The 12,672-nt window shown below is 44.7% G+C and overlaps 1 protein-coding gene and 1 long non-coding RNA gene across 2 annotated transcripts in view; one reads left to right on the top strand and one right to left on the bottom strand.

Annotated features, from left to right (window-relative positions):
• LOC144301996 (uncharacterized) overlaps window positions 1-12,672 on the top strand; it is a 39,140-nt gene that overhangs the window by 24,580 nt on the left and 1,888 nt on the right. The gene's annotated exons all lie outside the window — the stretch shown is intronic.
• BACE2 (beta-secretase 2) overlaps window positions 242-12,672 on the bottom strand; it is a 79,616-nt gene continuing 67,185 nt past the window's right edge. Inside the window, exon 9 of the mRNA XM_077879268.1 lies at window positions 242-730. Coding sequence (XP_077735394.1) covers window positions 477-730 — 254 coding nt within the window. The 3' untranslated portion in view covers window positions 242-476. The remainder of the gene's footprint in view (window positions 731-12,672) is intronic.

Genomic DNA, 12,672 nt, shown 5'->3' with positions numbered 1-12,672 from the left:
TCCTGCCACCACATTGTACACTCTGAGCCAAGCCAGGTTGAGGCCTGGTGCAAAATACCCTTAAATGCAATGAATACGAGCTTCCCATGAGCTAAGAGGAGGTATGAACCATATGCGCTCATCTCTCCAGAGATGGAAGAGGAGAACTAGCCAAAGCTTGCCTTTTTTTTTTTTTTTTGGTGGCACACCTAGACAGTTTGGCATAACCAGTCACATAAAGCCTGAAGCCCAATTCACTCTGTTTTGGTTTAGAATGAGGTGTTTTTTATTATAATTTTTCTTGGAAGTGAGGGAGAAGAAGGAAGCTTTAAAATCAAGAATCAAAATACAGTGAATCTGGAAGGCATCTAGGAGCAGAACAGATTTAAGACTAGTGGACACAGGAAGCGACCCTGCCTTACGGCCCCGCCTGCTCCACCTGAAACGTCATTCTCGTAACAGAGAGTTCGAGGCCGCTAGAGTTCAGGCTTCACTCTTCACTTCCAGCGATGCCGGACGAGAGAGGACTCGTCATTGACAACCTCGGGATCGCGGGGCAGGTGCCGACACCGGAAGGGAAGTAGCAGCAGGACGATTAGGATAAGAAGGATGATTCCACACACACTCATAAGAGTATAGGAGACGATCCACAAAATGGGCTCATTCAAAGGCAGGGCGGGGACGCAGTTGCTGGCTATGTCGTCTGTCGAGAAAGGCCCAGAAATTTCAGACACTGGAGCACCTGCAATTTCTGAGGAGACAGAAAGGGGTGGGGGTGGGTTGAAATCCACAGCTGTGAAATGAGCAGCCTGTCCGTACCCTTTGACAAAACAGATAACACTTGCTTTACAAAACCACGGCCTCACGGGGCAGGAGCTAGTGGCTTGGGCACTGGGCATGTCCCAAGGGTGGCTGCACCCTGTGACAGTGCACCTTCTGATGGGCCAGCCCCCACCTCCAAGCACAGCATGTTTCAAGAACTGCAGGTGTTGAACCTACATGGTAGGAGGGCAATGGGGACAAGGGCTGGTACAGAAGCATCAGGTGCTCTGGGGAGGCCCAGGCTGCAGAGCCCCACAGGTGAGGGCACAGAGCCCCCCACAGGTAAGGGCACGGAGCCCCCCACAGGTGAGGGCACAGAGCCCTCTGCAGGTGAGGGCGCAGAACCCCTCACAGGTGAGGCCACAGAGCCACAGGTGAGGCTACAGAGCCCCGCAGGTGAGGCCGCAGAGCCCCCTGCAGGTGAGGCCAGAGGGTCTCCCACACATGAGGCCGCAGAACCCCCCCCACCCCCCACCCCCCGGAGGTGATGCCACGGAGCACCCCACAGGTGAGGCCACAGAGCCCCCTGCAGGTGAGGCCGCAGAGCCCCCCACAGGTGAGGGCACAGGTGAGGGTGCAGAGTTCAGTGCCTGGTGAGGACAGGGGTGTCGGCTGCTGGGAGGGAGGGGGGCAGAGGTAAGTCGGTAAGTCGGGAGTGCAGGGGGAGCTGGGAGGCACGGGGAGGAGCAACCTGACTTGTGCGCTCCGATGACTGTCCTCATCATCAGCCCGACCTGCACTCTGAAGGGGCCTCTAAACCGCCCAGTCAGTCCAGGAGATCCTGCCCTGCCCCACACCTGTCCCGTGTCCCAACCGCAGCGTATGGAGGATCCAGAATCGGGAATGGTCCGTGAGGGCGACAGGGAATTCGCGGCCTCCCGGTAACAAAGGCGAATGCAGCTGCAATCCACCTGGCCACAGCTGCCAGCGGGCTCTGGGCAACGCTCTTCCAGGGGGAGGCGGCGCAGAGATCTCTTAAAGCAGGTTCGGGGATTATCAGGATTTCATGTCTCTCCATCAGGCATATCTGCCCTTCTCATTAGAATAGAATTTATGTGGCATTTTACATTTCACTTGGAAAAGGAAAAAGGCCCTGTTACCCACCTCACCCATGTTTAATTGCAGAAATGAACATTTAGACACGAAAAAGCAATGTTGCTAGGCATTTCGTTTCTCTGTAACTAAAGCCTCAAGACCCGAAGGCCTGCCAAATCACATCCATTTTTTTTTTAATTGAGGAAAGAAAATGTAAAATAACAATACAACGAAGGCCTTAACAGAATGGTTTAAAGTGAGGGAAAGACCAGTCTCGATTAGAACATTTTCTTGCTCACAATTGTGTGGATTCACGGCTGCTTCCACGTGTGCTGGAAGAGCCGAGCGCTGCACAAGAGCCTGTGTAGACTCCGGGCCCCGGAGAGGCAGGCCTTCTGTTCACCCAGAGCCCAAGTGCCCACAGCTGAAGCCATCATTTAAAACAGACACTCCTTGGCTATTTGCATTTGTATTACAATTTCTATCTTTTTTCCCCCTGGTCTGTAAGAATCCTTTACGTTGTAGAAATTTAAGTAGCAAATGTCTTCCCACAGCAGGTCATCTGTCTTCTTAAAAACTGACTTGCTTTATGAACGGAGACGCTTTCTCTCTCTCTCTCTCTCTCTCTCACACACACACACACACACACACACACACACGCCAGTGAAGAACACTTAGTGCCAAGTCACCAAAGCCACCGCCTGGCCCAACAGAAGGTGACAAAAAATCACCCAAAACCAGTTTTACTTCCTAACAAGGTGGAGTCAGAGGGGCCAGATTTACCCCAGACCCGAAACAACTAAAATACTGGACAAAGCACACAAAGAAACAAAGGCTCTGGAGATATTGCCAACTGAGCAAAGAGCATGAACCCCCGACAGATGGAAGACAGATGAAGGGAGCCCGGCAGGTGCTTTGAGAACATTTTTGGGTTGTGGTGCTGGGAGGGGGGATGCAGGCAGGGCTGGGGGTAAGGCTGGGGGGCAGGGCAGGGCCTCTGTTGGAGTTCAAGGACAGAAGGCAGCTGCAGATAGAAATCCCACACATCTCCACGGGGGCCCCCCCAAGCCTTCAGCCGAGTGCTGACCAAAAATGAACGGAAGGCCAGAGGACCAGTTGAAAGGACTAAAAGGAACAGGGCTTGAAGCCCACAGGTAGGACTCAGAACAGTACCTACTGCCAACTGCTTCCCATTTACTCTGTTTCCCAGAGTGGAAAAACAAAACAAAACAAAAAACCATAGGGGTCGGTCCTCTGTCCCGGGTGGTCGGGGGGAAGGAACCACATGCTGCACACTGCCCTGATCTTATCCAAAGAAGCTTCAAAGCAAGACAAGGCATGACCCTAAGCAACTTAAATGTGACCCAGGACAAATCTCAAGAAGACTTGTAAGAACACAGAAGGATTCGGCACTCTTTTGGGTTCCTGGACCCAATTTCAATGTGTTGGGGATCAAATTACCAATAAACAATTCCCACACACCAGCAGGGTGTCCAAGAATTCAACTCAATCCTGACACCACCTACTCAGAAGCAGCATCAGATCCCACACGTTAAAGATTCAGTCCTATGAGCCCCACCCCCAACTTCAGATGAGAGTTTAAAGCCCATGGTGTCACCTGTGCCTCTGACCCACTGGCTACAGATTGGAGGCTCCAACCCACCCCCACCTTGGGACAGAATAATTAGCCAGAGCGGCTCACAGAACTCAGAGAAACAGGTCACTTGAGGTTACTGGGTTAGTAGTAAAGGACAGACTCAACAGCCAGAAAGGGAAGAGATGCCCAGGGCGAGGTCTGGGGGCAGGGGTGGAGCTCCCGTGCCAACCCTCCCCACAGCTCCACCTCGGGCTCCCTAGCCCTGAAACGCTCCAAAACCTCCCCTTTTGCGGTTTTTCTGGTGGCTTTGTGGCACAGACACAATGGATGGAGTCAAAGGCCAGTGGAAATGGTTGAACCCCCAGTGGTTCTCCTTCCCTGGAGCTCAGGGGGTGGGGCTCAAAGTTCTAACCCTAATGCTGGGCCAGCCCTTCCCTGAGATGCTTTTAAGTCACCTTATTAACATCACAAAAGACAGTTTCTCCCCGCCCCCCTCCTCGTTAGGAAATCCCAGGAACTTCTGGAGCTCTGTGCCAGAGATGGAGACAAATACCAAATACATAGTTCTTGTAAATCGTAATATCACAAAGCAACTGACAGGATGAAGCTTGCAATGTCTGGCATCCAATACAAAATTTCCAAGTATGCAAAGAAGCAGGAAAACACAATTCAGAAGTCATGGCCAAGTAGAAAAATACAATTCTAACAAGGCGGGGGTGGGGGGGAATCCATCATTCAAAGCATGGCAAGAAATGACACAGATGGTAGTATTAGGAGATGGGCTATGAAGATGGTTATTGCATTCTGCTCGGGACGCTGGAGGGAATATCAGAGACACAGGAGCTGTAAGAATGTCAGATGTGTTAAGTAGAGACACAGAAGCTATAATTAAGACCTAAGTCAAATTTCTAGGGATAAAAATTGACAGTATGTGAGACAAGACGTACACTGCATGGTATTAATAGTATATATATCTGCAGGGGGAGAAAAAAAGACTAGCAAACTTGAAAACATAGCAGTGGAACTATCCATGAAACAGAACAAAATCCTGAAAACATAAGGGGAAAACAGCAGTAAACTGTGGAAACATATGAAGAGGCTCAGCATCCCTGTAGTCAGAGGACCCCGATAGGAGGGGCAGGAGGCAGAAAACATATCTGAAGAAATAATACCGAAAACCTTTCCAAACTTGAGGGAAACCATAAACCTACAGTTCCAAGAGGCTCAGAGATCCCCAAGCACGAAAAAAACAAGAATTAGATGATGCCAGTGAACCGCTGAAAACTGGTGATAAGGAGAAAATCTTAAACGCACAGAAAATACAAGCAAAACAAAATATTCTGTACAGGAATTAGAACTAATTTCATCTCAGAAATAACACAAGTGATAAGAATGTGGGGGTGACATCCTTAAGGGCTGGAAGGGAAAACCTCACCAACCCAGAGTTCTGTACCAAGCAGAAGTATCTTTCAAAGCAAAGATCAAATATGTTCTGAGACATACACAGGCTGAAAGGATTTATCACGAGAAGAGACACACACACTAGAGTCTTGTCCAGCCTTAAAGGAGGAGATCCTGCCACATTTGTGGCCACGTGGATACACCTGGAGGACACAATGCTGAGCGAAATGAGGCAGAGAGAGGAATACAAATTCCGTAGGATCTCACTGTACATGGAAACTAAAAGAGTCCAACTCAGCAGCAGTGGGTGTAGATCTTATGTGTTCTCACTTGTGGGGGGAGGGAGAGAGAGAGAGAGAGAGAGAGTGAGAGGACAGGAAAGGAAAGGAAAGGAGAGGGGAAGGGAGGAGAGGGGGAAAGGGGAGGAGGGAAAGAGGGGAGGAGAGAGGAGAGGAGGGGAGGGGAGAGAAGGGGAGGGGAGAGAAGGGGAGGGGAGGACAGGGAAGGGAAAGAAGAAAGAAATTAGAAAGAGAAGAGAAAGGAAGAAAGAAAGAAGAAAGAAAAGAAATGAAAAAAGGAGGAAAGAGAAACGGAAAAGAAAGGAAGGAAGACAGACAATGGTACCCACGTGAGATGATGGATATGCAGCTGGTGGTGATCATTTTACAACACGTACATACAGGAAAACATCAAGTTGTATACCTTAAATGTTCCTAGCTTTTCTGTGTCAGTTACACCTCCATAAAGCTGAAAAAAAAAAAAAGAAAGAAAGAAAGAAAGAAAGAAAGAAAGAAAGAAAGAAAGAAAGAAAGAAAGAAAGAAGAAATCGCCAATTAATGTGCACTGAAATCACACTAACAGAAGGCCTTCAAGCAGAAGGTCAAGGATGTCAGCTGGAGACCGGGATGTACACAAAGGAACGATGAGCACCAGACGCGGTAACTATGTAGGCAATTATATCATCTCACTTTTCATCTTAAATACTTAAGGAGATAACTGGCGTCAAGTAAAAATAACACCAGTGTCGTGGGTGGTTTGTAACACACGCATAAGTAAAACGCGCGCAGCAACATCACAAGGGGCGACGTGAGAAGTGCGAGCACGCTCTGGGTCCTTATACTGTACAGAGCAGCAGACCAGGTCTCTCCACGGTGCCCGCTCGGACCCTAGAGCAACCGCTACGATCACACGTCCAGAGTGAGAGCCAGGACACCAGCCGAGGGGGAGAGAGATAAAAACGCTCAATCCAGAAGGAGGCAGGAAAGGGGGAAAAGTACCGATCAATCAATCATCTTGTTATAATCTACACCGGGGGTCCGCAAACTTGTTCCAGAAAGGATCAGAAAGTAAACGTGTTAGGGCTTTTTGGGCCATGGAGGATTTGTCACATTCTTCCCGGATTTCTTTTTTTTTTTTTTCACACCCCTTTAAAAATGTAAAACCGTTTTTTACAAAGGCTGTATATAAAGAAAAAAAAAAAAAAAACCCGACAGGCCAGATTTGGCCTGCAGGCTGTTATCTGCCAATCTCTGGTCTAAACACCCCCCAAAGACAAAGCAGAGATTGTTGAAGTGAATTAGAGAAAAAGCAAGACCTGACTATTTGCTCCCAAGCAGCGCATTTTAGATGTAGATAGTCAACTACATTGAAAGACACAGGATGGAAAAAGATGCGTGAAGCTAATGCTAATCAAAGGTAATGTGGAGTGAGGGGCACCTGGGGGGAGGGGGCGCTCATCAGTGGAGCATCTGCCTTCAGTGATCCCAGGGTCTTGGAATCGAGTCCTGCATTGGGCTCCCTGCTCAATGAGGAGCCTGCTTCTCCCCCTTCCTGTGTCTCTACCTTCCTCTCTGTGTCTCTCGTGAATAAATAAATAAAATCTTTTAAAAACCCGAAATATCGAGAAATCTAAAGGAACTAAAATCCACGCTATGTTCTCTGATCACAGTGGAATTTAGTCAGAAGTCAGTGACAGAGAGTGGTCTGCGCTGTGAGCGAGGCGGCAAGCCCCAGAGCAAAGGAGAACCACTGGAGGGGACTGGAGTTTTTCCAATTCACATACATATGTAAAATTCAGCAAACTGGTCCCCAAAACACAAACTGTCCACTTTATAGCAACTATATGTCAATAAAACCATTAAAAAAAAAATCCAACAAATGAGGTAGTCAAAAAAGTATGTCAATGAACAACACATGTGACAGGATTGCACTCAGGCTGAAAAAGAAAAAAAGAAAAAGAAATAGAAGAAGAAAAATGAACCCAAGCCCAGTCCCGCTAGGTACATGGGGGTTTGTTCAATGCTCAAGTTTATATATAGGTTTTCACAGAAACAGATCTACAAAAAAACAAAAACAAGAACAAAAAAATAACAAACAGATCTACAATACAAACGCATCAAAACCCTCGCCGAAGTCAAATTTTCTTCAAAGTACACCTATTTTATATTCAAAAAAAATTTGTTTACATTCCTGAAAAATAGCACCAATTTAAGGTTGTCAGTCAAAATATCTTATCTGAAAACAACCGTGCCCTCACATTTTCTCAACAGCTACTTCCTATCAAAGGAGGGGCGCGTGCCAGCAGAATAGGCAGCTCTTGATCTCGGGGTCCTGAGTTCGCCACATTGAGGGCAGATATTACTTAAATAAATAAATAAATATATATATTTTTAAATTAGAGTTGATTTTAAATTACTTCTTGAATATCTTCAGGAAATGGCATTCATTGGCTGGTCTGTGCACTTGTTTACCTATACTACTAATTCTATGATCCTGGAGTAGATTTTAAGTTTTTATACTGGAATTATTGATGAGGCCACCCTATGCACGGGTGAAGGGCACAGGTCAGACTGCTGGGGTTCAAGTCCAAGTTACCACTTAGTGAAGTTGTCACCTTGGCCAATATTTTTAACTTCTCTGCTCCTCAGTTTCCCTATCTGTAAAATGGAGAAATTAACAGCACCCACGAATCAGTCTTGCTCAATGGATCACCAGGCTAACCGGAAGGGCACTCAGCACCGTGCCTGGGTAAGCTTGGTGTTTCGTCAGTATCTCCTGTTAATAAATCATTATTTTAAATCTCTCATCGATATCTTGGGTTACGATTTTTAATTATGGTTTCTCTGTCTTACCTCCTGGAAGATCAGTACCCAGTTGATAATAAGCACCCGAGGAAGACACATTAATCTGCTAACCATAAAAAAATCATCATGGCTGGGTACTTTTTTTTTTTTTTTGCCACAGTATGCAAAATAAAGTGAATGATCTCCTCACACAGACTAAATTGATACAAAGATGCCTTCTGAGTAGCCAGGGTTCACTTGGAAGAATGTTCTGGAGTTTACAGGACAGGCATTCTGGGCCCGGGGCCATTTTGTTGTGCAACCACATGAGAACCACTCAGCACCCCCAGTTCTCACGGTTCTTTTCTATAAAATGAGGAATGAGGGCGACCTAAACCCTGTCTTTGGGGCCCCTGGCGTTGGCATCTTTTCATTGTATTCTAAGTAGGTGGAGGAGGCCTATCTCTGCAACTCTGCTCTTAACAGCTAAGTTTCCTATTTTTAAACATGAATATGTACCAGATGATCCACTTTCAACCTGCAGCAAGGAAAATTCGCAGTGAAATGACTGCCACAATCTATGATGAGTCTCAAGTTGTAAAAGCTGAAATCTATACGGCTCTTGGGTGCTAAATGTCTCAATCTATAAAAAGAGATGGGTGGTATTTCAGAAGCTTTGGATACATTAAGAGAGAGCTGTCACTCTTAACACTCTATTATCTTCCTAGTTATAGGATACTTGGCCCGGGCAGCACAGAGGCAGCTGAAAGTGCTGCAGCCTCTAACATCTGCCCCTGGGATGGGAGGCTCTCTATCTGCGGACGCCCCAGGTTGGCCAGCTCCATGGCACATGGTGACCACCGCCTTATTTATGTGGCTCTGAGACTAGAATAGTGACGCTTCGTAGGGGTTGGGGGGGGGGTGGGTGAGGCGAGGAGAGGCAGGGCAGCATAAGAGAAGCATCTGTGGATCTTTTTCCAAAATAACCATCACCCTCCCACCCACCACCATTCTGATACACCCTGGCTGAAAAAGGAGGGGAGGGTGTGGGCCATAATGTATTTTGAAAAGCTCCCCAGGAAAAGTCTTCAAAGAGATCCCACTCACTGCTCTCCTTCCCACCCTGCCCCAACCCTTATAGAAAAGCCTAATCCTATCGCGAAGTGTTGTCTGACAAACACCAATTATTACGAAAACCAAATAAAAGGCATCAAGAGAAAAGGGAAGCTCCCAAAGATTTGGGCTCCGCCAAGTGCTAGCTGGCACCAAGGTAGAACTTCCTCCTACTATAACACATAGAAAAGATGATAAACTCGTATTTTTAAATATGTAGATGAGCCTAGAAATAGGCCCTAGAACTGGAGATCCAATGCCCAGGGACAGGGGGAGGGAGGGAGGCAGATTTGACCCCAGCACCACATGGATGGGTGACAGAGACTGATTCACTGGTGGAGGGAGCTGGGAAAATTCTGCCAACACAGAAATCTGACTCTGCCTGAGGCCAGAGGGGCAGAGGGCAAGGAGGGCAAGAAACAATCTCCCATGAGAAAGACAGTCTCCCAACCACAGTGTCACACATGGAGGGCATCTACATTTACACAGCTTGGGGTAGAAATCCTAAAAGTTCTCGATGCCTCACACTCAGCAGAAATAAATGCAGAGTTGCTTTAACAGCAACATTTTTACAACCCAAGGTGCACTGAACTCTCTCCAAAGGCGGGAAAAAAAAAAAAATTCAAAAAAAAAAAAAAAAAGCATGCCCACTAACGATAAGCTCACAACAAAAACTTGCAAAACCAAGTGAGAAACTCCACCAGGAGAGAACTGTAAGCAGATACAAAAACAAAGAGATTAGCTCTCCATAAATGATAGGGACACAGAATATGCTTGAGATTATACTATAGCTGTGTTTACAGTGATTAAAACCTCATGAAAATACTAACAAGATTTTTTTTTGTAACAGGTTGATTTAAAGTTCATAAAGGAAAATACAATTAAGAACAGCAGGGAAGTTCTGAATAAAAAAGAATAATGGGAGGCATCTGGGTAGCTCAGTTGGTTTAAGAGACTGCCTTTGGCTCAGGTCATGATCGCAGGGTCCTGAGATGGAGTCCCACATTGGCTCCCTGCTTAGCTGGAGCTTGCTTCTCCCTCTCCATCTGCCACTCCCCATGCTTGTGTTTGTTCTCTTGTTCTCTCTCTCTCTCAAATAAATAAATAGAATCTTTAAAAAAAAGAGTAATGAACAGAAACTAGCACTGTAAGATAAATCAATTGAACAGAACAGAAAGTCCAGAAATAAATATATATCTTTTAAATATTTACTGGAATTTGGAATATGATAATTATGGAATTTCAGATCAGTGGAGAAAATGTGGATTATCTGAAAAATATTACAGGAACAATGTGGTAGTCAGCTTGGGGGCAAAAAAGCTATCCATACAGACTATGTCAAGGTAAATGAAACATGAAAGTATTTGCACAAATCACAAAATAATTTCAATAAAGAAGGTCATTTAAAATGTGACTTCAAACCTAAGAGCCTTAAAACTTAAAAGATTGATATACTTAAAACAAAAGACTGATATATTGAAATACCTCAAACCATTTTTACAATAAAATTCCTCAACAGCAAAGTAAATTTTTAAATAATGTATAACTAAAACATGGATTATAGCTTTTTTCTCCAAATGGTTAATTACTCCATTACACAGAGCTTCTACAAATCAATATAAAAACCTAAAAACCCAATAGAATAGGGAAAATATATGAGCACATAGTTCATAGAAAAGAAAAACAAATGCCCTTGGACACAGGGAAATAAACCCAACCACACATGTAATAAAGTAATTAAATTAAAACTATACCGAGATAATCGTTTCTACCTATCAGATTGGCAAAATTCCTGAAAGTGTGACACTACCCTGTTGGTGATGCTGACTGGGAACTCAGGCCATTATATAACATTCTTAGAAAACTGGTACAACCAGGTATAAAAGAGTACAACCTCCCTGGAAAGCAATGTGACAATATTTATCAAGATTACAAATGCTTATATTCTTTAGCCTGGCAATTCTACTTCCAATAATCTAATCTAGAGATATACTTTCATATGTGTGAGTGAAACATGGTATTACTGTTAATAACAACAGGAGACTAGAAACAACTTAAATATATCATTAAGGAATTGTTAAATCAGAGAACATCCACATAACAGAGGATTATAAGGCTCAAAAAATAATGTGGGAACACTGTGTATATATACATGTATACAATATACATGATTGCCTCTGAGGGTGTGGGGCACTATATTATGCCTTGTATCACTGGAACATTATCTGGCCATTTTCAAAGATCAAATAAAATAATGGAGACAAAGTAAATACAAGCCACAACAAAATTATTACAGAACACTACAGAAAAGTACACTAGTAGATTTGAAAAAGTACAAAGTGGGATTTCTAGAAATGAAAAATACAGCCAATGTAATTTAAAACTCACTGAATAGGTTGGGGCACCCGGGTGCCACAGGTCGTTGGTTGAGGTAAGGCATCGGATTGGACTCTTGGTTTCATCTCAGGCTGTGATCTTGTGATTGTGGGATGGAGCCCCAGCATGAAGTCTGCCTGAGATTCTCTCTCCTTCTCCCTGCCCCTCTGCCTCTCTCTCACACATGCGCTCTTCTCTTTCTCTCTCTCATGAAGAAATAAAATCTTAAAAAAAAACCCTGAGAGAACTAGGACAACCTAGGATGTGTCTGCAGAAACTACACAGAATGCAGCAAAGATAAAGAAAGGAAACTATGAATAAAAGGTTATGGGATGTAAAGGAAATAAAGAGAAATCTCAAAATTTATCTCAGCAGTCCAGGAGAAACTAGTAAAGATGAGAGTGAGGCAAGAGTGGTGGAGGTAACAGCTTAGAATTCTCTGGGCTTGATGATTAAAAAAAACATGAATTATCAGACTCAGAGAGTCCTGAGCAAGATGAAAAACAATCTAGGTCTAGATACATCATGGTGAAACTTTAGAAGATGAAAAATTTAACTTAAGTCTGAACAGGAACCAGAGAAAACAAACAGATTACCCTTAAAGGTACAACACCTGAAACTGGGGTTTTTTTCACCAGCAATAATGTTGGACAGAAAACACTGAAATAGCATCTTCAAAACACTAAGGGAAAATGGGCAATCTAGAATGCTAGGGCTAAACCATGATTCAAGGATCAGGGCAAATGAAATTTTTTTTTAAAGATTTTATTTATTCATGAGAGACACAGAGGGGGTGGGGGGCAGAGACACAGGCAGAGGGAGAAGCAGGCTCTACACAGGTAGCCTGATGTGGGACTCGATCCCGGGTCTCCAGGACCACGTCCTGGGCTGAAGGCAGCACTAAATCACTAAGCCACCCGGGCTGCCCCCAAAATGAAATTTAAGAGAGATCCTAAAGCATATTTTTCAGCATAAGGAAAATTGTTGTGTCAAAATGTATCCATTCTCCTTTCATTATACTTTGGACTGTTTTTAGTTTGATGAAAATGGTGGTTTTGTGTAACAATGTAATAACTGAATGATGTAGTACTTTTAGTTCATTTTATTTTATTTTATTTTTTTTAATTTTTATTTATTTATGAGTCATAGAGAGAGAGAGAGAGAGAGGCAGAGACATAGGCAGAGGGAGAAGCAGGCTCCATGCACTGGGAGCCTGACGTGGGATTCGATCCCGGGTCTCCAGGATCACACCCTGGGCCAAAGGCAGGCGCTAAACCGCTGTGCCAC

The sequence above is a fragment of the Canis aureus genome, chromosome 30, assembly GCF_053574225.1.
Source record: "Canis aureus isolate CA01 chromosome 30, VMU_Caureus_v.1.0, whole genome shotgun sequence".
In the NCBI taxonomy this organism is placed as follows: domain Eukaryota; kingdom Metazoa; phylum Chordata; class Mammalia; order Carnivora; family Canidae; genus Canis; species Canis aureus.
The sequence above is the reverse complement of the archived record's forward strand: the minus strand, read 5'-3'. Positions and strand labels throughout refer to the sequence as shown.